Source organism: Sciurus vulgaris (assembly GCF_902686455.1).
Source record: "Sciurus vulgaris genome assembly, chromosome: 18".
NCBI classification, from domain to species: Eukaryota; Metazoa; Chordata; class Mammalia; order Rodentia; family Sciuridae; genus Sciurus; species Sciurus vulgaris.
The window spans coordinates 25499475-25525736 of record NC_136479.1 but is presented as its reverse complement, the minus strand read 5'-3'; the positions used below and the strand labels follow the sequence as shown (position 1 = coordinate 25525736).

Here is a 26262-nt window from a genome sequence, read left to right as displayed (position 1 = left end):
AAAATAAACTGGTGGGCAGTTTCTGTACTCTGTCCTATTCTGTTTATCATGTGCCTGTCCTTATGCCAGGACCTTGCTGTCAGGAAGGTCTGCACCACACACATAGGTGGCAGCTGTCTCTAGAGGTGACACACAGTACCCTGGAGCCCGGGTACAACCAGGCCTGCAGTGCCCCCTGCCTTTCATGTCCTCAGACTCCAGACTGCTCGAGCTTCCTTTCTTGGGTCTGCTGAGCACTGTCACCTCTGTCTTCCATCCCCCAGAGTACTGTGACTGTCACCACCTCATTCTTTGTCCTAGCAGATATATTTCTTTAAAACTCTCTTGTTTGGTGGCGTTCACGAGGGCGTGGTGGTGCCAGCCTCTAACTGCAGGAGCACTTGAGACTTGTGAAGGAATGGCCCAGGCAGGGGAGCGGCCCCTCCTCCTGGGTGCTGGCCTCTTGCCCTCAGCAGGGCAGGAACACCACAGCTTGAGGGCCTTCGCGTGGCCCTCCCTGTGGGAGAACACTGGTGCCTCGTCTTCCGCTGCTCAGGGTCTCTGCTGAGGCCGCCTGGCCCTGGCCCTGGCCCTGACACTCTCCTTTCTCCCCCACCAGGTTCCCGACGAGCACTTCTCCACCCTCCTGGCCTACCTGGAGGGGCTGAAGGGCAGGGCCCGTGAGCTGACGGTCCAGAAGGCGGAAGCCCTGATTCAGGAACTGGACGAGGCGGGCACAGAGACCGCCCCGCTGGGGAAGGCCCAACGTCTCCGACAGGTGCTACAGCTGCTGTCCTAGTGTGGGGACGGGGTGGCACTGAGCTGCCCTGGGCCTCTTCAGGACACACTGAGGTCCCAGTAGGTCCAAAAGGAGCAAGTAGGGGCACGAGTAGGTGGAGCCAAGCAGAGCTGGGCTTCTGGGCACCAGGCCCTTGGAGGGACCCTAGACCCCTCCTCTGAACTCCTGACCTGCCTTGACCAGGGACTGTTTTCATGGGTAACCAGGTTTTTGTACCTTCAGGACACAGCATGATCTCCCTGAAGAAACCCTGGACACCAGTTCCAGCCCCAAGTGGCCCCAAAACCCAGATGTCTATTTTTCTACCAGGGGTGTCTTAACAACTGTCCAGCACTGACCTTCCCTGCCAGCTGGGCTTGCTCAGTGTTTGGGATGTGGGGTCCCCAAGTTGGGCTGCACCTTCCATCTGACAGCCTTCCAGCGTGGGCCTCACCTCCTTGTGCAGCCTTCAGCCTGTCTTCGGGGAAACCCCATGGGGAGCAGCAGTCGACCCCGTGCCTGCACACCCGCTTTCAATAAAAACCAGCCCTCTGTTCCACTCTCACTCGCCACAGATTCTGGTGCAGGCGTGCTTCGGGCCACCACTCCTGTCTTCAGCGGTAGCCTCTCCAGGACAGCGTCCCTGCTCTGTGCGTGACAGTCTAGCAGTCGGAGCTCTCGGGTCACCTTTTCCAGGTTTTATAGTGATGCTCCTGGCAGGGCACACCCCCCCCACAGCAGACACGGGTTCTCACCCCCTAACCGCCCGGTAACAGGATGTGCGGTTGCAGCAGAGAGTGCCGGCCAGGCAAGGGGCTGGGGCTGAATCCAAGCTGCCGGCAGCAGCCCTAGAGGCCCGAGAGTGACCCCAGTGGTTCTCAGCCTCCTCAGCCAGCGAGAGTGGCCCCAGGCCTTGCCTGGATCACCTTCACAAAGCAAGGTGCTCAGTCCTCAGCTGCCACCGAAGAGGGTGTCCTTAAACAACATATGACCCCTGCACATGCCTTCCACAAAGGTGGAGTCCAGCCCCTCTGAACAATCAGCACCCCCGCCACCCGAGCCAGCCACCACAGGACTCCTGAGGCAGATAGAGGACCCAGCCCCACGTGGTGCTCTCCAGACATGTACCCAGCCACAGGGACAGCCACCTGTGGGTGCTCCAAACCCAGCCTTCAAGCCACTCCAGCTATGCAAGTGGACAGAAGTGAGCTGCCCCCAAGCCTTTGAAACAGTAACGTCCCTGTTCCTGGTCACCAGTGCTTGAGTCAGGAGCAAAGCACCTACCGGGAGAGGGACGTGCAGTGGCATTGCTGGTTGCAGCCCAGGCAGAAGCACAGGCCCTTCTCCCAAGGCAGGTCGTGGGCAGCCTGTGGCCATCCCTAGCCTGGGTGAGCCTTGCCTGCAGACCCTTGTTACTGTCACCACAGACCCCTAGACTCTTGGGATTAGAAGAGACTCAAGGGTCTTGCCACCAGGATCTCGCTTGCACCCACTTGCTGTGCAGTCTGGGGCTCCTTGCTGCACCCCAGGCAGTGTCTGGCCCTGGCCCTGCCCACCTCTGCAGCTGAGTTCCTAACCACATGACATGCCACAGATCCAGGGTAGTGACCAGTGACCCAGGGTGGCCCTTGGGAGCAGCACATGCAGTCCTGGGCCTTCTGCCGTGGGCAAGGTGACAAACAGACCATTCTTCCCCACATGGATCTGAGGTCCTCATGTTGGCACCTACAGTGCATGTGAGGCACCTCGGCCCTGCAGAGCAGCTGCCTGCGTCAGCCCAGTGTGACGACATGTGCAGTCAGGTGCAGCTCGACTCTTCCCAAGCCTTGAGGCCTCCCAAGTTAGCACACCAGGAAGTAGGCAGACAACGATGAAGACCCACAGGTACAAAGAAGGGGAAGTGGTTTTAAAAATCAGGGATGATAGGTCAAGAACCATATCTCTGGGTTTCCTGGCAGCTGAGGTAAAAAGGGAGATGTGAGAAAGACCCATGTCAGTCCGTGGAGAGCATATTGGAGACCGAGACCTACTCGTGACATCAGCACCAGTGTTCACCTGTCACCTGCTGGAGAGGGGCTCTTTCCTTTCTAAGGCCTTTGTCACAGGTGATCACAGAGTGCCAGTCTCCACAGCATCTCTGACAGAACGTGCAGAGGGAGATGATCCAGAGATGTCACCTGGGACCAAGAAGCTCCCTGGGGGTCATTTGGTGCCAGTCAGAGGTGGCGTTCCCAGGGGGACCAGCGTGAGTCTCGGGATTGGACTGCGAGTCCTTGCCTTGCCTTGCCCGAAGTTCACGGGGGACAACTTGGGTCTGGAAACCTCGGGTGGGTGGCTGTTTCCTCTGCCTACAAACTAGAAGTACCCCCAGTGTCCATCACGCAGGGACTGGACAAAGTGCCACTCAGCTTCAAAAAGGAAGAACTGTGGACACAAACAAGGACGTGCTACCAGAGTCCGCTCATGACTCTGCGAGCATGAGCTGCGAGCTAACAGACAGTAGCAGAAGGCACAGGTGGAGCTGGCCCAGAGGGCAGAGGGGCTAGGTGGAGTGCCACCTCCTGACCGGGGTGGCCACATGAGCGTGCAGGCCTCAGAGTCCATTAGACCCTACGCCTTACACTCGTAATTCCTCACTAAAGTTAATTTTAATAAACGAGTGTTCCCCAGGAGACCTCTGGGACAAAGACACACCTTCAAGACAAAGGTCACAGAGACACACCTGCAGGGCAAAGCCTACCGGCAACATGGAATGGTAGAAGAGAACAGGCCTGCCATGTTCATTTCCTCTTAAGGTTTGTCTTTATCGGAGCACATGTGTGCATGCTTGAACGATCAAATCACTATTCAAAAGTCAGAATGGTGTTGGGGGCCATGGCACATAAGTGGACCAGCACCAGAACTTTCTGGGTGAGGGGCATCCACTGTTTGGGTTGGTGGTACCCTTGCAGACCCATTGGAGCACCTTCCAGAAGACCAACCTTGAGGAGGTAGCTTCTGTCCAGTGTTTCCTGTTTTGGGGGGGAGGGGTACCTGGGATTGAACCCAGGGGCATGGGACAACTGAGCCACATCCCCATCTCACATCTATTTAGAGACAGGGTCTCACTGAGTTGCTTAGCACCTTGCTGTTGCTGAGGCTAGTTTTGAACTTGAGATCCTCCTGCCTAAGCCTCCCGCCTCAGCCTCCCAAGCTGCTGGAATTACAGGCTTGCACCACTGTGCCCCACTGTCCACTGTTTCTTGAAGGATCTCTGAGAAGCATGGTTCTGTGAAAACTGGGCATTCAGCTCCTCAGCTCCACCTGACAGTGCCTCCTGCCTTCTGCATCCCCAAGACAATCCTGTCCTTCCAGATAAATCTGGAGTGCCCACTCCCATAACCGTGCGAGACATGGAGGCCATCCTGGGTCTGTTCTTGGGCTCTTCTGGAGCATCTGCCTGCTGTTTTTATTTTCTTCTCCCAACTGTCCCGCTCTGATCTCTGATGCAGCAGGCTGGGCTTCTGTCGCCTTGCTCCATGCTGGTGCTGGCCACGGTCCTGCCCCCAAAACCCTTCTGGCGGCACGAGCCTTTCAGCAGCTCCTGAGCACAGGCACTATGCCTGGTCACCACCTCCTGCCTCCCAACTGAGCGCAGGTTGCACCCCAGCCTCGGTCTCCATATCTGTCCACAGGGACCTTGTGACCCTTTATACCCTCCTCAGCTTTGGAGGACTCACAGACAATTCAGTAAAGAAGCTTCAAACTGGGTAGTGATGAAGGTTAGAATCGTCTAGACTCACCCACATGGCATCTTGTCCCGAAGGGCAGGGATTCCTCCCCTGCTTCAAAGCCCACTCGCCCTGTTCCCAACCTCCTGGAGCAGGTGAGCAGCATGGCCCCAGGGCTCAGCATGGGCGATAGCAGACAGCCCTCCCAGAATCCAGCAGTGCTGAAGGGCTTGCCCGGGACCTCTGTTACCCCGTGTGCTGCCTTTTGCCCAGCCCTGGGGGAGATCAGCAGAGTGACCCTCCTGGATCAGAGGCCTCCCCTTCCCAGCAGCCTCCCCACTCCCTGTTTGGGATTGGCCCCTAGACTCTTGGCATCTCCACCCTGCATTTCCCTCAAAGCTCAAAAGTTCTGCAGTCATGGTGGCCCATTTCACCAGTGAGTAAATTGAGGCACAGGGTAAGAAGAATTTGTTTCAGGACCCCAGGCATTGGGGCAGACCATGTGCCCATCTCAGGGCATGTGTAAGCTGGCCCCTACAGAGTGTAGACTTGGTGGGGGCTACAGGGCTGGAGGCAGCACCTAGTGACATGCAGAGGCCTCCAGGCATGACCCCCAGGTGCCCCAAGAACGAGGTAGGTTGCAGGACTCCTGGACTGAGGCTAATCTTTGGGTAGACATCACCCCTGAGCCCAGGCACCACCTGCTATCTCCCTGTACCCCAGAACTGTACATGCCTGGTGGACACTGGCCTGGGTAGGGAACAGATCAGGAGGACACACTGGGGAGGGCTGCAGAAGAGGCGTCATCGGAGGACATGGGCCCCCTACAGGGTCTGGTAGGGGACTGGCGTAGTGGAAGTAGGGAGTTAGGGAGAACGGGGTGCCCTGCTGCCCTGGGAGTCAGAGTGGAGGAGTGATCCACGTTTGGGTATGGGATCCTGGGAGGGAGCCCAGGGCCTCAGAGGGACAGAATCGGGCAGGTAGGGCCATTTGGCTACGGAGGGGCATTTCTGACCCTGTGGTATTCAGATGAGGTCGTTTGCAGTCCATACTGGACAGGGTAGCCTCACCCCCTGAAGACAGGTCTGTGGCATGGAAGCCATGTGGTGGCTGTGGTCGGAGAGGTGGCTGATGCGGGAGGCGTGGCCTGGCCATCTGCCTGCCACTCATCTTCAGGAACGCTGCTCCCCACCCCTGCCATTCACACCAGAGGCCCGGGAGGGGCAACCGCTGGGAGTTTGCCTTGTGGAAGCAGCTAGGGCCAGGGCACCGCACACAGGGTCTGGGCACGTGGCCGCATGGTGAAGGCTGGGGCAGGCGTGGTGTCCAGGGCAGCGGGGCTGATGCCAGGCGGAGGCAGCAGGTGGTACCGCTGGAGGAGGCCAGCAAACAGCAGGAAGAGCTCGGCCCTAGCCAGGCTCTCTCCCACACAGACTCGGCGGCCTATGAGGGAAATGGAGACCCAGGTGGCGTGCAAGGCCTGCCCCTGGAGAGGGTGTCCCTGTGGGGAAAGCCAGGAAGACGGCCAGGGAGTGTGCCTTGAGGGCTGGGCACTTATGGGGTACCTGCAGAGAAGGGCAGGAAGGCGGCCCGCTTCACAAAGTGCCCATCTGCATCCAGGAAGTGGCCTGGGTTGAACTGGTCCGGGGTCTCCCACTGTGTCTTGTCCAGGAGCACCGAAGTCAGCAAGGGAATCACAGGTGTGCCCTGTGGGGGCCGAGAGGGAGCCCCAGGAGCAGGGAGATGGGGGTGGTTTCCCTGAGGATGAGGCTCCTACTGACCCCCAGGGCATAGAAGAGGACCTTGATCTCCAGGCTCCGATGTCCCAGGAAGGACATGCTATGAGGCGGGGGCTCCTAAGTGACCCCTTCCTTTTTTCCAATGGGGAGTCCCTGTGCTGTCAGGCGCCAGCCCCAAGACGTGGCATCTCAGGGTCCAGTGACCCTGGCCCACCCTGAGCAAGAGGGAAGGAGAGAACAAGGCCCAGCTGACCCCCACCTTGGGGAGCAGGTAGCCACCCAGCTGAGTGTCGGCTGCTGTGCAGCGGGGCACGTGGGGCAGGAGCGTGATGTACCGCTGGACCTCGTGCAGCACCGCATTGGTGTAGGGCAGCACCCGCTGATCCTCGGGCCGGGGCAGCCTCCCAGGGCCCAGGACGCTGCCCAGCTCCTCCTGCACACGGCCTGTACCGGAGAGTGGTACCATGTCTGGGGAGGACCCCATCGCCTTGCCCTGGGAAGCCCCAGCCACAGACTAGTCCTCACCCTGCACTCCTGGGTATTTGGCCATCAGCAGAATGGCCCACTGCAGTGTGGCTGAGGTGGTCTCTGTGCCAGCCATGACCATGTCCAGCACACAGGCCACAGCGTTGTCCTCTGCAAACAGGCCCTCATGGTCATCCCCCTGTGAGGCAGGTGGTAGAACTTGAGGTCTGGGGGTCTGTCCTCCACCCTGGCCCTGAGCCCAGGACAGAAGTAGAAGACAGGCTGAGTGAGAAGGATAGAGAATTGAGCACCCACCCACCATCTCCAGTGTCCCAAGCCAGGCACTAGGAATGCCCCATTTCACAAATGAGGAGAATGAGGCTCTGAGAGGCCCCCAGCCAGAGGTCAGGGAGCTCAGTGCAGAGACCCCTCCCCAGCCCCATTGGGATTCCCCATAAGCCTCCTCGTGAACCTGTTTTGCCCACACCTGGCTCTGCTGGATCAGGGCATCCACGTAGCTCTGCACAGGGCCACCCCAGGGCGTGGAGGGACCCCGTGCCTGCAGGAGAGTCCTCAGGATGACACGCACTTCCTCGATCTTGCGCAGGACAGGCCGGTGCAACTGGAGCAGGGTCCCCAGCCTGGGGTAGATGTTGAACAGCTGGGACAGAGGGCAGGATGGTGGGGTGGGGTGAGGCACAGTCACCTGGGCCTCGTGAAGGAACCAATCCATCCAGCAGCAGCTGTGTTCCCAATCAGAGCTTCAGAGGTGCTGGGGCAGATGCAGCCCAAGGCCACAAGAGGGCGCCCGCTGGAGGCCCACAGCCCTGCTGGGGGTCGAGGAACTCAGGAAACCTCAGTTTTGTGCAAGGAGCCATTTAACAGTAACACACTGGACAGCTTTATGCGAGCACAACAGGCTGCCTGGAACCATGGCCCTTTCCATCTACTGAAGTGAGAAGGAAGGAAGAGGGAGCGTTTGCCACCCCGGATGCACACCGCTCTGGGAGTTGACAGAGGTGGTGTCTGAGGAGCCAGGGTGTCCCACACCAGCAGATGGCAGCGGATGCCAGCTGCCGTCCAGCTTACCCTCAGACACTCGCCTCCCCAGGACACACGCAATCACGGGCAGACACTCCTCACAGCTCTTCAAGGTGAGGAGCAGGTACAGGCAGGAAGGGCCATGCAAAACTCGCTGCCTGGGCTGCCCCACAGAGCCCCACGGACCGTCTGGAGTCAGTGGCCTGAACCCCCAGGGGAGGGCTCTAGAGTTGGGCAGGTTTGCCTGGCGCCCCCAAGAGTAGACAGCCGCACTCTGACTACAGTGGGTCACCAGCCGCAAAGCTTGAGGACCAGCGCCACGCACTTCTGTGCTGCCCTGCCTCACCTCCCGGGTGCCGCCAGGGACAGCAGGGGGACAAAGCACACGTGCTGCTGAGTCCCGCTGTAAATTTCTTAAGCAGCACACCTAGAGTCTAGGCTTCAGGTAACTCAGAGACGGCAAAAACAGGACGTGTGGAATGTATAGACTTTGGATAAAATGATGCAAACCCCACGTGTCAGAAGAATGGATTTTGTGTTTTCTGGAATGTGGTGAAGGACCTGGACTGGGACCCACATCGCTGGGCCCGACCCTCCTAGGGAGGGAACGCATGGTCCCGCCCCCCACCATTGAGCAGGTGTGACTGTTACTGATGGGGCTTTGAGAAAAAGTGGGGATCTCCTGTTCCAGACCTCCTATTTCCCAGGGAGCAGAGAGACTGGCCTGAGGTTGTGCAGCCAACAGATGCCAGGGGGGTGCCAGGGAGATGCAGACTCGAACCCTTGACCCAAGTCTAGGCTCCTCCCACTGATGTCTGAGGTGAAGGATGATGCTGGGCACCCCCCAGTCCTGCTCTCCCCAGGGTCCACCCTAGTGCGGGGGGCTCAGCTACCATGGGGTAGCGACCTCTCACCTGCAGGCTGGGCGACCCCAGGAGAACCATGACCTCATCAATGAGACCCAGCAGGGACACAAACATGGGGTCCTGGTAGTCAAACCGCTGACCGAAGAGGAGTGCGAAGGTGACATTGGAGGGAGCCCAGCCCAGCAGGGCCAGAGGGAAAGGCCGGCCTGCAGGGGAGAAGGGCTTCAGGCAGGCAGGGGACACTGGGGATGGGGGTCCCAGCCCCTGCTCACCTCCATAGCTGTCCAGTTGTCCCAGGAGATAGGTCAGCTCCTGCAGCACCTTGTCAGCCACGGGCCCCTGCCCCACACCCAGGCCGTGCAGCACACGCACTGTGAACTGGCGGGCAGCCCTCCAGCGCGCCCCAGAGGAGAAGAAGATGCCTGTGGGCAGACGGGGAGATGCCATGTGAGCGTCACCCAGCCCCGCGACGCAAGCAGGAGCAGGTGGGGCCAGCGGGGCAGCAGGACCTGGGGGGGGCTCAAGTCCACCCTCCTGTTCTCTGGGGGTTGGCCTTGGTTAGCCGGCCCCCTCTTGTCTTGGGATGGAAAGACCCTAGGGGGCCCTGTTCCCCTGGCCCAAAGATCAGTCCCCACCTTCCACAGCAAAGAACCCCACCACACACCTACCCCCGCCTTGCTGGATGAGCTGAAAGATGGGGATGGGAGGCCGGTCCGCCAGCTCCTGCCCAGTGCCCACCAGGGCCTCTCTCACAGCCTCGTAGCCAGACAGCACCACAGTCTTCTGGCTGCCCAGGTGGACGGTGAACACTGGCCCATAGCGCTCTGAGAGCTGGTGGGGGCAGCAGGGTCAGGGGGCAGCCCCTACCCACTAGGCCCTCTGGGGTCCCCGTGGGCAGAGCCCTACTGGGTGGAGGAACTGGAGGAGACTCAGCAGGCCATGGGGGAAAGAAGCTTGGGCGTGCAGGGTGGTTTCAGGGAGCCCCTAGAAGCACTTCCAGTCTACTAGCGGTGCCATCTGGTGCTGGGAATGACTGTCATGGGTTTTTCCTTTCAGCAGAAACCCCAGGGGCTCTAGAGACCCAGGCCTAGGCTGCGGGTGGCCCAGGGCTACACAGGCAGCAGGCCAGAGAGTCTCTCCAGGCTGTGGCCCTCCTTGGACTTCAGCTTGGCCAGCAGCACCCTCCAAACCTGCACCAAAGGACAGACAGAAGCAGCACCCAGGCCACGCCGGTCAGCTCTGACTCTGACCTTCACTGGCTGAGCAAGGACAGAGGACAACACACATCCGGGCTGCTCCAGAACCCTTCCTGCTCATGGTCCTCCCCTCTGTCCTTATGGTATCTCTGCCCAGGAAGGCATCATCTCTCCATTTTAAGGACAGGAAGCTGAGGTTCAGGAGCGGAAGGTGAGTTGTCACTGATGACACAAGCCTAGGTCGGAGCTGGGCCGGCCGTCCTGCCTGAAGCCTGCTCTCCTGCCCAGCACTAATATGGGGCCCAAGCCCCTGAGTCTAGTGCCCAGGGCCAGGTGGGGCCCAGGTGTCCTGCCCTAGGGAAGGTGTGACGGGGCCCTCTGCTGCCAGCTGGAGGCCATGTGGGGGGCTCTGGAGACAGAAGCCCCTTGGGTGGAGAAGTCTTAGGATCTCCAGTGGGGCAGGGGACAGGGGCTGGTCTCTGGTGAGGGCCTCGAAGACTAAGTGGAAGGGACTGCTTTGGGGTTGTAGGGACAAGGAATCTGGGCTCTGTATCCCCTGAGCCAGCTAGCCCCCAGCCGCAAGGCAGGGCAGCCAGCCTTCAACTTGACTGAGAAACTTCCATCTCTAATCCCTCAAGGAGGAGCCACACTAGCGGGCATCCCACCTGCCCCAACCCTGACCTTCCTGAAAGTGCTTCCCCAAGGCTGCCTCCTCCAGGGAGCCCCCTGCCTGCTAACTCTGGGCAGCCCTTCCATGGTTGCCTCTTACTATTTGCTTCTGCTTCCCTGTGGGATGGGTGGCTCTCTCTCTCTTCCCAAGGGCAGGGTGGGTGTACTGGCCTCTTGTGTCCCTGCTGGGCCCAGTACCGTGCTGAAATGGATGGCATAAACTGGGTTTCGCTTCCCCAGAGACAGGGCTGGGACGTGGCCACTGTCTAGGCCATGGGAGTTGAGCAGGGGCTGCCCAGGGCCTACCTCCATCAGTGACCGGTCCTGTTGCGAAACACGCAGCAAGTGCAGGTTCCCCAGGAACGGCAGTGGGTGAGGCCCTGGGGGCCATCGCAGGGCTGGGGGGCTGCGGGCAGAGGCCCGGAGCAGCCCCCAGAGGCCCAAGAGCACCAGGAGCCCCAAGAGCAGCAGGGCCATGCGGACAACGGGAGGCAGGGCCCCAGTTCCCCTCTAGGCCCCATCTGCCCGTGCCTTATAGCCTCCCTCCCAGAGGGCGTGCCAGCACCCCACCCGCCCCACCACCCCGAGAATGTGGAACAAGCAGTTTGCAGGGGACAGCCCCAGCAGGAGGCTTAAAGCTACAGGCTGTGTGGAATGCGGGTTGAGTCTGTGACGGGCCCAGGGGTGGCTGGGAGCCCCCAGGAGGCCATGGGACTCTCTGGGATCAGGTGTTCGAGACCTCTACACCCCATGGGTTTGCCTCAGGGTCCAGGCACGCGACGGTTCTATCCCTGCCTCTGGGGCTGCTGGGCTGCCTTGGTCTCCCCCGCAGAACGGGGCTCACAGGGCTTCTGACCTGGGCCCTGACTCAGGGAAGGATCCACCCCAACCTTCCCCCGTGCTGAGTCTCCCTCAGCAGGACCCTGGGGAGAGCAGGTTCCAGGGTGTCTTCTGACACCAGTGTCCAGGAAGGGTTGACCGTGTGCAGGGACCACCCGCGAGGGGCCTCAAACGCCAGGGCCTTCAGGGCCGCAGCTCGTGGCAAGGCTGTTCCTCCCACTGCAGTCTGTTCCTGTGGGGTTTCGCAGGCTGTCACTGAGGGCAAGAGACAGAGCTGCCCAAACAGGGATGGGGCAGGGGATGCAGTTCACCCAAAGGGTCTACCCTGCAAGCAGCGCCCCAGGCAGGGGCAGGCCCGCTCTGTGGCAGTGCCCCAATCTTGTCCGCTAAACCCTGGTGGCAGAGCTGGGAGAGGAGGTGCAGACTTGGGAATGAGCTGTGAGGGGCGGGTGGCTCTTGGCACCAGAAGTGGCTGGGCCTGCTTCACACCACCTGCCCAGACACGAGGCAGCCCCATCACTGCCAGTAGGGCCCCCTCCAAGAGGCCCGTCTCCCAGAGTGTCATCCACGCCCTGCACAAACCTCAGAGCCGTGGCAGCCAAGGCCCTTACCCTCTCGGCTGTGAAAGGCAAGTCCCAGCCTTGATGGCACACCTCCTGAGGCAGGGCACGCACCACGTCCATCCCTGCACAGTGAGAGATGCAGAGGGAAGCATGTTCATACCACCCACTGGAGCTTGGGGACATTCTGCCAAGCACCAGGTACCAAGGTCACTTCTGGGTGTCCAGGCTGGGGAGTCCTATCTGCCCAGGAAAGTCCATTTAATTCAAGAAGCACTTTTTTGTTTGTTTGTTTTTGTACCAGGGATTGAACGCAGATGCCCTCAACCACTGAGCCACATCCCCAGCCCTTTTTTTTGTTTTTTAAATTTTGAGACAGGGTCTTGCTAAGTTGCTGAGATGGACTTTGAACTTGTGATCCTCCTGCCTCAGTTTCCCAAGCTGCTGGGATTACAAGTGTGCCCCACTGCACCAGGCTAAGAAGCACTTACTGAGTGCCAGATATGTGCCAGTTTCTACCAGGAGCTAGGTCTACAGAAATTGGCTTAGTGACCTGAAAGTCCCACTAGGCTTTCGACCCTGTGGACTAGGGCCATGTGAGAGTTTGCTGCCAAAAATGCCTCTAGGACCATCAAGGCAAGAAGGCCAAGGGATGCTTTGAAGAGGATGTGGAGTTCGCTGCAGCTGGCGAGTTGGGCTGGCCTGGCTCACAGATACCTGGAACCTGAGCCTGGGGTGGAGTGAAGATAGCTGGGCAGGCCCAGAGCAGGTCAGGGAAGGGCTTGCAGGGATCTCAGGGCCAGGAATGGCCGAGAAAGCATGAGCCCCATGCCCACAGCTGTGAGAGCCATTGCAGCAAAGAGCCATGGAAGTTTACTCTGCAGTCAGGGCCAGGAGTCTGAGGTCCGGCACCCTCAGGGTGGCTCCTTGTGGAGGTTCTGGGAGACAAACAGTTTTGTGTCCCCCAGCTTCTGGTATGGTTGGCACTGGGGGTCTTGCACACCTCCCTCAGCTCTGCCTCCATCTTCCATGCCTCCTCTCTGCGTCTTCTCTTTTTCTGTCTGACACTTGTCTTTGGGTTTAGCGTTCACCCTAATACCAAGATGATTTCATTTTGAGATCCTTACCTCAGTTACCTCTGCAAAGACCCTGTTTTCATATAAGGCGAACATGTCTCATGGGGAGAGGCCTCAGTTCAAGCTGCTGGAACATCCAGTGACTCCTCTAGGTATGCACAGATCTGTGTGTCACTTGTCCGTTTAATCTGCAGCACACACACCAGAAAGTCGAGACCACAGAAGGGGCTTTGTGAAAGGAAGACCCTCCCCTCTGGGCCGCTTGCTCCTGCCCCATGTACCCTACCAGAGACACAGGTGCACCTGGTCTCACAGGTGCCTTTTTAATAGCTTTATTGACACACAAGGACCATGTGTTTAAAGCGTACAGTCTGAGTGACACATTTCCACACCCATGGAGCCATCACCACGGTCAAAACAGTAAACATCCCATCATCCCCCGCAAAACCTTCAGACCCTGTGTGTCCCCTGCCTCCCTCCTTCGGTAGCTTGCTGCTTTGGGTTTTTAACGTGACTGTGCGCCCAGACAGACGGGCCTTCCTCTGACAGTCGCTGGTTCAGGGCATGGCAGGCGCCAGCATTCTCACCAAGTCCAGCCCTGGGCCATCAGAGAACGTCCTGCTAGAACATGTGTGCAGCTCTGTGCACCGCTGCAACGGACGCTGCAGCGTCAACTTGCAACGGCATCCCTGGGCCAGAGGAGTTTTCCTTTTTGATTCCTGTGGATATTCCCCACACTGACTGTGGACTGTTCTGATCAGACTTAATCAGGACCATGGTCAGATGCCTAACCCTGAGCTGCCCCTGTGGCCTGGTTGAAAGCAGTTGCAGGCCACTCCTGGCCCTGTCGCCAGAGGTGGGGTGTGTGGGTTGACCACTGGGGTCTGGAGTCAGAGTGGGTTTTCCAAGCTCATTCCCTCTACTTTCTAGCCACGGTGACAACAGTGTCCAAAGATGGCCACACAGGTGCTCTCAATCACACACCCTCCATATCATACAAATTTGCCCTCCTCCCATTAAAATAAGGGGCCTGGGTTCCCTGCCCTTGAATGCAGAGGGCATTTGTGACCATGGTGGAGGCAGACTGCAGGATGACCGAAGCTAGATCACAAAAGAGATGCAGCTTCCACCTGGTCCTCTGGACTGCCTGCTCTCAGGCCCAGCCGCCATGTTGTGAGGAGGCCCAAGTGATACCGCCATTTACCGGTGACGAGTTCTGCTCCTTCTAATGTTGAAGTTTGAACACTGGAGAAGCATATTAAGGCAAGCATATTAAGCAGGTTTTATTTAAAGGTAATTATACAGACTTCTCCCAGGAGGGAGAAGGGGGCCATGACTGATGTTCTAAAGTCCCCAGAAGTGAGCACGCTCTACATCTTTTATACTGTTGAGGTCTCTTTTGTTCTCCAGTTCTCTCCCTGCTTATCTCTCCTTCCTGTTTATGTGACTAGGCCTGGCTTTGCAGGTGAGATGTAAAAAGTGAGAAGGGGATGGGGCAGGGGAGGGCCAAAGTGATTCAGCCAGGCAAGGGCCCAGGGGGCATTAATTAGCAGCTCCTTGCTTTGCAGTCCTTGATAAAGGCAGGTAAATTTGGTAATCGATGGGCTCCGGGAGATCTTTGACATTCCATTCTTCCAGGGGTAGTCTCCAACTTCCAGAGGCAGATGGCTTTTATGGCCTCCATTTCCTCGATTTGACCGATCGATCTCCTATTTCTACACTAGCTGCCTGTCCCCAATTCTGGCTTCACAAGCAGAGTAGCCCAGGTGGAGGGGAGCATGGTCACACTTCCATCCAATAGCCTGTGCCCGCTTGCCAACAGCTAGAACGCACCATCTGCAGTTGCCCATTCAAGCTGATGCCACATGGAGCTGTCTCCACTAAGACCTGCCCAGACGGCAAGTTCCTGAGCGAAGCAAATGGTTGCTGTTTCATACCATTAAAGTGGGGACCATGTGTTACAAAGAAGTAGGTAACCCGCGTGCTGGCTTCATAATCTTTTTTGTTTGTTTTGCAGGACTGGGGGTTGAGCCCAGGGGCACTGTGCCACTGAGGTAGACCCTCAGACCTTCTCCAAATTTTAGTTTGAGACAGAGCCTAAGTTCTCCAGTCTGGCCCCTAACTTGCGATCCTCCTGCCTCAGCCTCCCTTGACTCTGTAATCTTAAAGTAAGGATTTGACCCCCTTTGAGTTCAGTCTCTGTGTGAAATGACAAGGGTAACATCATCCTAACTCTATCCATTCAAAAGTCTCAGTTGAGTACCTACCTCTGCCAGGTATTGTTCTAGTTGCTGGGGATCCCGTGTGAAAAGGGCCTAGCACACAAGAGAGTTCAGAAAGGTTAAAACTCTTTCCCCCACTTTTCCTATTTGTGAACTGCAAATAAAAATCTCTACCAGCTAAAGTTCTCATATAAAGCAATAATCATTTGCCAAAAGACAGTCAATTAAAAACTTGGCCTCTGCTATGCCCCTGGTCCCTCAGTGCTGCCAGACAGAGGCTGGGGCGATCTCAGGGGAGGGGGCTGCCCTTTACTGCTAAGTGGTGTGATCTAGTCAAGTGGAAAGGGCTATTTGCTGGGTAATAAAAGCTTCTATTGTTCCCAGCCCTGGAAACTTATTAATGAATAACCCAGTGTGCAGCCGCTGGTCTCAGTCATGTAAAATGGTTGTTTATGTGACAAGAACAAGGTGCAATTTTTCCTTTTGTGGTTTTAAGTGGGCTCAGAGCCCTAGAGCCCCAGAGCCCTTGGCAACCTGAAGGGGTTTTCCAAAGCGTGGGCCTTCCCTGGGGCTTGGAGTGAGGTCTCCTCTGCTTGGTGTCCACAAACATTCAATGCTGGCTCTGGGCAAAGAGGTAAATCTAGCCTGGGGCACAGGAATCCAGTGGTGTACGTTATTGGGGGCAGGTGTGCAGGGAACAGCAAGGGGAATGCTGGAAGCCTCCAGAGGGGCACCCCAGTCAAGCGAAAAGAGGGGCAGGATCAGGATTTGCTGGTTGGGCACCTCTCTGCAACCCCTCTGGGAAGTTGCTGAAGTGGGCTTCTCCACACGCGTTAGAAGCATCCATGGTGTTGTGTCACTTTAGAGCACGGGGTAAGAAAGCTCACCCAGAGGGGTCAGCTGTGAGCTCTGTGTTGCTTCCCACCAAACCTGGCCTGTGGTTGGTATGTAGTCATTGTTAATGGGTGCGATGGGAGAAGGGACGCAGGTCGCAGCTCATGGCAGAATAGGGAATGGCCAGTAATCTATTTCCTTCATCATGCAGCTGATAAACATTGGCGTGGAGAGGATAGATGGTCCCCAGGTAGAGGGTTGGGCAAAGGCTCTGCAGGTGAGCAACAAGGCCTCCAAAGCCCTTTTCCCTATTATTATTGTCTCCATAGCAACAGTAATGTGCAAATGCCAGGGGCTTTACTTTTGTTCTAATAGAATATTCCCCTGATATTTCTAGCCCCCAATACCTAAGACTGTCAACTTTTTTGGAAATAGGGTAGTTGCAAATATACTCAGTTAAGATGAAGTCATTAGGATTGTCCCTAACCCAATGCGGCAGGTATCCTTATAAAGAGGAAATTTGGACACAGAAACACACAGGGAGAAGGCCAAATGAAGTGGAGGCAGAGGAGGGTATTACTTCTAAAAGTCAAGGAATACCGAGAGTTGGCAGCACACCTCAATGCCTGGGTCTGCGTCTCCCTAGAGCCCCCAGAAGGGACAGCCCTGCCCACATCTTGATCTCAGTCTTCCGACTTCCTGAGCCACAGGAGAAGACACTTCTGACTTTTCAGCCCCTGTATGTGGTACTGTGTTATGGCAGTCATAGGAGCCTCATGCACACTTCCTTGTCTAATGTATTTCTTGCCATGATTTGGCCCTCTGCTCAGATGGGAAACAGTCGTGGCAGAGACCTGGGTAGGAGACATCTGGGCACTACTGTGTCTCGTAGCTTGTTTCTGCATCTATATCCAGAGTTGATGGCCAGGCTTCTGCCAAGGGACTGGAATGAAAAGCGCCAAGTAGGCCAGGGTTCTGCTGGAGCTTTCGGAGTTGGGGGAGTGGGGCTGGAACGAGTAGCTGGGCCTGGTCTGACAGGGTCTTGCCCCTGGGGCGTGGCCGGGGCGGGGCTTTGCCACGGGGCGGGGCGGATCCGGGGCTCGATGTGCTCGGCGCTCCCGCAGGCCTGCTCTGAGCTCGGCTGGCCGCCCTGCGCTCGGGGCTCATCGCGCTCGCTGAAACACAGCACCGTCGTCATGTCGACCGCCATGAACTTCGGGGCCAAGAGCTTCCAGCCGCGGCCACCGGACAAGGGCAGCTTCCCTTTGGATCACTTCGGTGAGGGTGGGGGTCCCCGGGCGGGGTCGCCCCGGCTCGCGAGTATTCGGCCGGGTTCTAGGGGCAGATCCTGGGGGGGGAGGGGGGGAGGGCCCAAGAGAAGGGAGGACCCTAGGGGAGGGTCCTAGGAGAGGGGTGGGTCCGAGGGGCGGATCCTAGGAGGATCCTATCTGAGGCCGGTGTTCTGAGGGGAGGGTCTGAGGCGAGAGTTCCGAAGGGGAGAGCCTGAGGAGAGGGCGGGCCCTAGAGGGTCCTAGTGGGGGAGGGTCTTGGAGGAAGGTCCAGGGGAGAGGCTGGGCCCAAGGATGGATCCTGAAGGCTGGTCCAGAGTCACAACTTGTGCACGCTCTCAGCCTGGGCGTTCCGGGCTTCAGGGTCTGGGAACCTGGATATTGACGCTCATAGCCAGCCGTGCTCCAGGCCAATCGCAGACCACTGAACTGGGCCTGCCCTGATCCCCATTGGGGGCCGCAGGGAAACATGCTGGGGGACCCCGTGAACTGAAGGTCATTCATGGGGGCGCGGACCCTCCTAGTGGCAGCTGACAGGGACTATGGCTGTAATATGACAAGTATAGTAACACCGGATTCGCAAACCAAGATTTGATTCAGGTCTTCCTCGTGCCCAGAACATAAGCAACTGTTGTTAGCAGTAAATTCTCCAGCTTTCTTTCTTTCTTTTTTTTTTTTTTTTTTTGCGGTGCTGGGGATTGAACCCAGGGCCCTGTGCTTGTAAGGCAAGCACTTTACCAACTGAGCTATCTCCCCAGCCCCACATTTTTTTAAATTTTGAGACAGGGTCTTACTAAGTTGCTATGGCCTCACTAAGTTGCTGAAGCAGGATTTGAACTTGTGATCCTCCTGCCTCAGCCTCTGGAGATGCTGAGATTATAGGCATGTGCCACCACTCCTGGCTAAGGCTCCAGTTCTTTAGGAACTGTTATGCAAAAAAACATTTATTTATTTATTTATTTATTTTATTTTTTAATGTTTTAAGTTGTTGGTGGATATTTATTTTATTTATTTATATGTAGTGCTGAGAGTCGAACCCAGTGCCTCGCACATGCCAGGCAAACGCTCTACCACTGAGCCACAAACCCAGCCCCAATATATTTTTTATTTTTATATTTTTGCACTGCTGGAGATTGAATTCAGCCTGGCACATGTTAGGTAAATACTGTACCACAGAACTGTATCCCCATACTAAAGAAATGTTTTTGAATTATGAAGTCTGTAGTTGTTACAATTGGGAATTAAATAATTTGTCGTTAGTGACTTTTGCAAAATTGAGAAGTTCTGCCAGTCTCTAAATGTTTATGGTTAGAATTTTGGATTTGGGTAAGCCATTGAGATATGCCTCTGTGGAAATTAAGGCTTCTCAATAGATTTATAGATCATTGTTTTTTTCCAAACATTTTGTTGTGGAATTTTCCAAAACAAGGTAAAGTTAAAAGAACTTTTAAAGTAAAAGGAACTTTTACCATGAACTCCGCGCCCCACTGTCTCAATTCTGTCCTTAGCATTTTACTGCACTTGATTTTGTCTTTTGCAGTGTCATTTTCCATGTTTCTGAAGGAACCAAGGTTTTTTTTTTGTTTTGTTTTGTTTTTTTGCCTGTGCTGGGGATTGAGTCCAGGACCTCATGCCTGCTTGTCCCCGTAAAGGAAACAAGTTTGAAGGGGACGGTGATGCTGCTCTGAGGCTGCTGTGTTGGCAGCTCATGTTTACACTGTGAAAAGAAGACACTTTTCCTTATCCTTCTAGGTGAATGTAAAAGCTTTAAAGAAAAATTCATGAAGTGTCTCCGTGACAATCATTTTGAAAATGCTTTGTGCAGAAATGAATCAAAAGAATATTTAGAGTGCAGAATGGAAAGGCAAGTACAAGCTAACCATTATGACTTCCACTCGCTCCTTCTCCAGCCAAAGCTTTGATTCCACTAAAAGGCCATTATTCAGCCCTGGAGTTCAACATGTATTTCAGAACCGTGGGCGTTTGCTGGTGTAATGGAAGCTTATCAGATGAGATTGTACTAGAAGCTTTTTGGCAATCCTGGGAACGGTTTCTTGAGTGACAGCATCACCCATGATTGCATTCCTCAGAGCATTTTCTGTCCAAACTTGGGTGCTACTGACCTGTCATTAAGGTTTCAGAATTGTATATCATAAAATGCTGAGTCAAGAGATTTGAAGATTGTGCGGGTACACGGTTTATTTCTTTCACATTCGCAGACTATAAAAATATGCACTGTGTTGTTTTGTTCCACTTAAAGCTGTTTGGAATGTGACAGGGCAGACAATAGACTATTGAAGAAATGATGAAAGGTGAATGATTCTTCCTGTCTTAACCAGAATTCATCAGAGTTCACTTTTAAACAAAACATTTCTGTGAAGCTTTTACTTAAAATAAGAGCTATTTTAATCCTTAATGTGACAAAGCTTGTAACGTATAATTATATGATTGTGGTGGGAGCTTCCATTTTTGCTTTTTTGAGGCCATAGTCAACTCCCAAGGAATTCAGCGTTCAAACAGGTTGACATCAATGGTCCGCTTAAGCCCTCTTTTTACTTTGAGCAACAAACTCAGACACTTCAATAAGGTTCAGATGTGTGCCGTCAGTGGACTGTTGGTACTGTAAGGGTGATGTGCTTTGGCAGAGTGGACCTCTTGTGCGGCCCTTGTCCTGCCTTCAGAGCTGTTTCTTTGGCTCACTTACAGGGGCTTCAATCTGTCCAAGGGCCACAATGAATCCAGCTCCTACTACTTCTGAATTACACATGGGTTGGAACCACATCTTTGAATGTCTTAAACTGATGAATCTTTAGGAAGCTTGAACACGGAGCTTTGGAGAAGAGTCATCTCTGCCTGTGCCTGAGGGCGTGAGCAGGTCTCTGCTTCTCCCAAGTTCAGTTCCCTGATCTTGAAAATCTGCATAAGAAGTTCTTCAGAGACAGGCTGAAGAAAGTTAGCAAATAAGATTAGCATGCCTGGGCAGACCACAGAGCTACATACAGACCACAGCTGCTCCTACCTGGGGTTTCCTCAGAAGGTATGGTGGATTTGGGAACTGGAAAGAAGGTTCCTGGCCTGCCCGATGAAGGTTCCCAGGCAGGCCCAGGAGGAGGATGTCTCATTTTCCCCGTTTGTCCTGGGGTGAGCTGCAGCCAGCTGCCCATATCGGCACCTGTGCTGCACTCAGTGCTGCTTGGACGCAGTGGGTAAATACAGCAGGAGAAAGGACATGGCTGCCCCAACTTCCAGTGGCTTCACTGACTGGTCAAGTGACATTTAGGCAAGTGTGCAGCTGTGTATGTTTTGGTTTGCTGAGTTATTTTGACCAGAGAATTTTGGTTGATTTGTTGTTCATGAAAATTGTCAAACATCATAAAAGACAAATCAAGTTTGGTCCACCCAGGTCAGGATCTCACACACCTGCTGCTGGCCTGTGTACATGTGCACATGCGCGTGCACACACACCACACACATGCACATTTTTAACCATTTATTTTCTTCCTTTATTCTGTGCTAAAATCCCAGGTATTTTTTACCCCTTCTTACTTTCCTATGCATCTTTTCAGAAATTGGACCTCAGTAGAGTTTTTAAAGTTTTCATGAGGGCTTGGGCTATTTCAGCTTGATGGAAAAGTAGGTGCACATCTTGGAGGACTATATTTTGTCATAGAAAAAAATATTAAAATTGGGATTACATTGTTGGCAAGACTAATGCATAATAATCCAAGATCTCAAACCTCTGTAATAATTTAGAAAGGTCAGGTCTTGTCTTAGGGACATCTCCACCTCTCACCATCCACCCCGTGGTCGGGCAAGGGTGCCTGCTGCCTGGAAAGTGAAGGAGCACTTAGTGTGACTCGGAGTGTCAGCGTTACTGCCATTATTGCCCTAAAGAGCAAGAAGCACAGAAATATTCCACTGCACTGAATCATGAAGTTAAATACCTGGGAAATGATGGCGCTGGGATAAACAGGAGTAATTTTACCTTTTACGACGATTCCTTCCCGAGTGATTCTTCGGGGGTTATCTGAAGGGCTCCGTCCTTAAACAATGACTAGGAAATGGGGAAATTTTTTTTTTGGTGATTTACTTAGGGTTAAGAGAGCACCAACACCATTCTTTTAGCTCTAGAACTTGCCGACTTCTGTGAGGACTTGTGGGGATCTCTTGAGCTGTGTCCTCTCTGGCTTGTGGTCTCTCCTCTTTGTTCCTCTTCCTTCTTGAACATCAGTGGTGGCAGCAGGGCAAGCACAGCTACATGGCTTCGTGTGGTGCCTGTAACAGACTCCATGGGCAGGCCACCTGAACCACCTGTCCCAGGTTGTGTAGGTCGCAGTCTGGCAGGAGTCTTAGAGTCAAGGTGCCAGCAGGACTGTCTCCTGCCCTTTCCAGCTGCTAGAATCACCTGTACTCCTGGGCTTGTAGACCCTTCCTCCATGCTCATGGCCAGCTGTGGTGCATCTCTGATCCTTCTGCCATTTCCTCTCTGGCCGAAGCCAGCAATGGTTCTCCAGCCTTCAGGATTCATGTGATCAGATGCATCCACCTGCATAATACAAGATGATCTTGTCTCAAAGCCTGATGCTCAGCAGCTTCATTCCCCTTCCCCAGGTGAGGTGGCATTCTCACAGGCTCCAGGAATTGACATGTACATCTTGGGGGTCATTATTCTATTGGCCAAAGTCTAATAGGTTGTTGTGAAGAGCTGTTGGCCAAATGTATTCTTTACCATATTGTATTCTTTACAATATGGGGAACATTTCTTACTGTTTGCCTAACTTGGAATCAGGAAATATGAGTTCCGCATTGTAGAGATGTACTAAGTGGGATCGTGCAGTTCTGAGGACATGTGGAATGAAAGGGGTGGGCCCAGGTTTTGTTGGCCTGGCGCCACTACTAGTTCGTGGGATGAGGCTGCAATGGGAACAGACACCTGGTTTTACCTCTTGCTGTCCTGCTCAGCGGGCAAGTCTCAACACTTTAATCCTTTGAGGGGCAAAAACATCTTTGCTTTCTCAAATTTGAAAAGCACAGAGGTAGGGCACCAGGAGAGACCTCCGTAGTCCTGTGAGGTATTCCCTGCCACCCCGCCCCCGGCTCGGAGCCCTTCTCCCCTGCCCTCTGAGCCTGCGAGAGGCAGGGGAGGTGGGAGGCCCAGTCAGGGCTGCACAGTGCTCGGTGTTGAGCGTTGGCTTTGACAGTTTTGCCTTCTACCAGCACAGGAGGAGCTGACACCCAGGTGGTTGTAGAGAAGGTGCTGGCTGCCTGGGTTCTGACAGGAGGGCCCAGTAGCTGGCCTTGGTCTCTTGTCTGATGGCGCTAGGGCCCTGGCTGTGCAGGCCTGAGAAGAACAAGATGGAGCCCATGCTTCATGTATTAAATGTTTCAAAACTAGTAAAATTATGAAGTAGTATGTATCCTCCTGCCTCATCAGATAGGCCTTCATGAGGACCTGGAGGCCAGGTGTGAAGAGGTTCTGCAGCCTGCACACATCTGCCCCAGAATGCAGCCGGGCTCCTCAGCCCTGGTTCACCCCCTGCCTCAGGGACTTCACACACCTGTGTGGACACCTGCTGATAGCCAAGCTCTCTCCACACCCTCAGCAGCTGCCTCCTTTAAGTTGTACATGCTTCCCCCCATGAAGGCAGGCCACAGAGACCCTCGGAAGTGTCTGAAAGGAGGTGTGGAGGCTTGGGTGGGCACCACCCTGTGGGGAGGGCACAGGCAGAGCAGCCCATTGGACAATACTGCTCCGTGTCCCTATGACATAGAATGGGGTGCCAGGAGCCCCCAGGAATGGCTGCTGTGACAGCAGGGCCTAGGTAGACCTTGCTCTTGCACCTTGACAACTTCCCATTTTTCTTTTAGGCAGCTAATGGCACAGGAACCGCTGGAAAAACTGGGATTTGGTGACTTGATAGATGGAAAATCAGAGGCAAAAAATAAATCTTAATGAGAAGATGACCATGGGCCATGTCCAAGGGGCCACCCTGAGGCGAGCACAAGGCCTTGCTGCCGTCGGTCCTCACCCACTGTGTGCACCTGAAGCCAGGCAGAGGCACCTCCCTTGTCGGCTCAACTTGTGGGGGACTCACCTGTCTCCTGAAGCACCCCAAGTCACTTTCAAAAATTTTTGTTCCTTTTAGGGCCTTACTTACCTTATAAGATGCTTTCATCTTTAAATCTGTGTGTATCACAGGGTCCCAGGAGGCTCCTGGTGGGAGTGATGGCCCATGCCACCTTCACACTGCGGTGTCTTGGTAGCGCTCCTCACTGACGCACCAAGTGTGCAGATTCCAGTCCCTGATGGACACATTCTGTCAGGAAATAACCTCCCTAGCAAGGCGTTGCCCTTTTCTATACTCACAGGTAGGCATGCCAGTTCATTTCCTTTCTTCCTTCTTTTCCAATAAAACTAGAATACAAAATTGGAAGTGAGAAATGATTTGGCTTTTTGACACATTTGGCTTCTTTACTTCTTTGTCTGTGCCTACCATAGACAAAGAAGTATCTTCATAATCAAAGTTTCATTTTCTAATTTGTATGAGTATATTAAAAAACTAGATATTTAATGTCAATAACTTATTGTACTGATGAAGGATAAAACATCAATTCATTTGTAGTTAGACTACAAATAAAATATTTTATTTCATTTGTAGTTAGACTAGATTGTTTTCTAATTTCTTTACCCCATCATAACACCTACACTCTTTCCCTGCTGATGCTTGCTCAAAATCCCTGAGTGTGTTCAAGTAGTGGTGCCCCAGCATCAGTTCATTAAGCAGTACTTACAGTGGTGGCTCTCGGCCCAGGTGTTTTTCTTTTTTTAGTACCGAGGATTGAATTCAGCAGTGCTTAACCACTAAGCCACATCCTCAACCCTTTTTATATTTTATTTAGAGACAGTCTCACTGAGTAACTTAGGACCTCGCTAAGTTGCTGAGGCTGCCTTGAACTCACGATCCTCCTGCCTCAGCCTCGAAAGCCTGGGGTCACAGGTGTGCGCCACCGTGCCCGGCACCCAGTTCTTTTTCAGAATTGCCTGTGGGTTGCTCAGCATCACAGGTATCCAGTGCTGAGGCGGGACATCTGGTTGGTTCTGCTGTACACCAGAGTTCAATGGTTCTGCTGTACACCAGAGTTGAAGGCCGCCAACAGTGTTCATGTGCATCTGGGCCTGTTTGCGCTCAGAGCTGCCGGCTTCCAGCACTGTTGGGAAGGGCTGGCGCCGTTCAGCTGTGGAGGACAGTGAGGGGAGGAGAACCCGGGGCGTGTGCCTGCTGATGGTGGGCCTTCTCCAGGCCCAGCAGGAAGGGCAGACAAGCCTGCCAGTCCTGGACCCTGGGAATGGGTCCCTCTGCACCATGGGCCTGAGAGGGGTGGAGCTTCTCAGCTCATCCCCAGTTCTCTGTGTTGAAGGCTTTGGGTTTTCTGTGCCATGGTGACCCTTTCTTGGTTACACATCCCCCAAACAGCCTTAAGGGAAATGTTTGGCTGGGTTCATTTCCACATGCCTACTGAGCACAGTTACCACGGGCATGGGTTAGCACCGACTGCTCCTGTATACAGTTGGTTCAGCATTTGATCTCTGTCATGCTTCTCAGTGTGCTGCAGATTTGGGCCTTATTATTACATTTTAAAAGTCTTAGTTTTTATCACTAAGCCAAACTGAACCATCTGAGTATTTTGTTTTATTTTTATTTTTATTATTTTTTTTGTAGTGAGGATTGAACCCAGGGATGCTTAACCACTGAGCCACATCCCCAGCCCTTTTTATTTTTTGTTTTGAGACTGGGCAGGTCTCACCAAGTTGCTTAGGGACTTATCAAGTTGTTCAGACTGACCTTGAACATGCAGGCCTCCTGCCTTAGCCTCTGGGATTATGGCACCCAGTTCACCTGGAATGTACGTACAGTGTTACAGATGGGAGCATGCTTGGCAATTGCAAAGTATTAAAGCAACCCATACACCTCATGTGCTGCGATGTCCACGCAGCGAGCACCAGGACAGCTGTGGAAGAAGACGAGCTGAGCTGATGTGGTGAGTGGTGCCACGATGCACTGGTCAGCATGGAGAAGCAGAGCGCACAGACCCCTGTTGAACGTTACAGAGGACGGGGAGCAGGAAGCCACGTGGGGGTCCACTTATTTGTACAGAAAAAATCAGAAAGGATAAACCAGAAACTAAAGGGCAGAAGCCTTGGGAAGAGGCCTGTGAGCACCCGGGGTAGAGTCCTGACTGAACCATGCTCAAAACACACGAACCGGGATGTGGGGGGACCCATACCGGGACCCACTGACAGCGGGAAGGTGCCGTGGGCTAGGTAGCTCTGGAGGATGTATTTTAACCAAAGCTAACAGATCTTTGGGTAGCGAGTTTTTTTTTTTTTTTTTTTTTTTTTTTTTTTTTTTTTCACGTGGACAGTGATTCTGGTAGCATGTATTCTAAGATGGGAAAATTAGAAGTGCATTGACCTCCCGGCCTTCTACTCTGAAGAGCTAGCTGTAGGACTAGGGGTGTGTGCGCAGGCAGGGGTGAGCATGCCAATGTCCTAGCCCTTGTACGTGGAAGGCTGGGGGCCATGACACCCAGCCCCAGGTCAGGGCTGTCATTCTCTCACAAGAGGAACCAGGGTCTTGGTGGAGGCTAAGGCCAGGTCAGGGAAAGGGCATGATGAGCCCAGAGCGTCTGTGCCAGAAAGTCAAGAATTGCTGAACAAACAACAGACTTGTTGAGAGAAAGCAGGAGGCAGTAATGGAACTCCCAATGGCCAAATCTGAGGTAAACTGAGCAAGAAAAGAATAATTGTAATGGACTGTAGTCCATTACTAATACCCATGGGGCCACACTGGTAGAAATAATTGAATAAATACATCAGCGGTAGAAGGGACAGCTCTTCCTTGTTAATTCTGACTGTATGGAAGAAATGATGGGGACAAAGTATCATGTGTGACTAACATCAGTGATAATGGCTGCAGGTGAGAACCCATGTAGACAG

The 26262-nt window shown here is 54.2% G+C and overlaps 3 protein-coding genes across 13 annotated transcripts in view; 2 read left to right on the top strand and 1 right to left on the bottom strand.

Moving 5' to 3' along the window:
* CHLSN (cholesin) overlaps nt 1-3429 on the top strand; it is a 155433-nt gene extending 152004 nt beyond the window's left edge. For 5 of the 6 annotated variants that reach the window (XM_079120673.1, XM_079120669.1, XM_079120668.1 and 2 more), the window contains one exon: nt 599-3429. In XM_079120673.1, coding sequence (XP_078976799.1) covers nt 599-778 — 180 coding nt within the window. In that variant the 3' untranslated portion in view covers nt 779-3429. The remainder of the gene's footprint in view (nt 1-598) is intronic. The other variant, XM_079120670.1, reaches the window with a different exon arrangement.
* On the bottom strand, nt 982-11265 carry CYP2W1 (cytochrome P450 family 2 subfamily W member 1). 6 transcript variants are annotated; one of them, XM_079120635.1, is made up of 8 exons: nt 10750-11265; nt 9247-9409; nt 8627-9000; nt 7159-7332; nt 6732-6924; nt 6466-6650; nt 6033-6174; nt 982-5910 (listed from the first exon to the last, which is right to left on the bottom strand). In XM_079120635.1, the coding sequence occupies exons 1-8, from the start codon at nt 10918-10920 to the stop codon at nt 5723-5725; spliced, it is 1590 nt and encodes a 529-aa protein (XP_078976761.1). In that variant the 5' UTR covers nt 10921-11265; the 3' UTR covers nt 982-5722. The 6 variants fall into 6 exon arrangements, with proteins under 6 accessions (XP_078976761.1, XP_078976762.1, XP_078976758.1 ...); XM_079120636.1 differs by having other exon boundaries at nt 6732-6870; XM_079120632.1 differs by having other exon boundaries at nt 6732-7332; nt 8627-8784; nt 8851-9000.
* A 5847-nt stretch (nt 11266-17112) lies between these two features.
* COX19 (cytochrome c oxidase assembly factor COX19) lies at nt 17113-23922 on the top strand. Its single transcript, XM_079121043.1, has 3 exons — nt 17113-17253; nt 19017-19132; nt 23137-23922. Exons 1-3 carry the CDS (start codon nt 17172-17174, stop codon nt 23215-23217), a joined length of 279 nt encoding a protein of 92 aa, XP_078977169.1. The 5' UTR covers nt 17113-17171; the 3' UTR covers nt 23218-23922.
* Nucleotides 23923-26262: the final 2340 nt, after the last annotated feature.

Excerpts from the sequence above, each read along its gene's own strand:
- CYP2W1 (XM_079120631.1), bottom strand. The coding sequence starts at position 10,920 with ATGGCCCTGCTGCTCTTGGGGCTCCTGGTGCTCTTGGGCCTCTGGGGG. Across the intron at positions 9,410-10,749 it reads AGGACCGGTCACTGATGGAG|CTCTCAGAGCGCTATGGGCC; the intron begins GTAGGCCCTGGG and ends TGCCCCCACCAG. Across the intron at positions 5,911-6,032 it reads CTTCCTGCCCTTCTCTGCAG|GCCGCCGAGTCTGTGTGGGA; the intron begins GTACCCCATAAG and ends TTTCCCTCATAG.
- COX19 (XM_079121043.1), top strand. The coding sequence starts at position 17,172 with ATGTCGACCGCCATGAACTTCGGGGCCAAGAGCTTCCAGCCGCGGCCA. Across the intron at positions 17,254-19,016 it reads CTTCCCTTTGGATCACTTCG|GTGAATGTAAAAGCTTTAAA; the intron begins GTGAGGGTGGGG and ends TTATCCTTCTAG. Across the intron at positions 19,133-23,136 it reads AGTGCAGAATGGAAAGGCAA|CTAATGGCACAGGAACCGCT; the intron begins GTACAAGCTAAC and ends TCTTTTAGGCAG.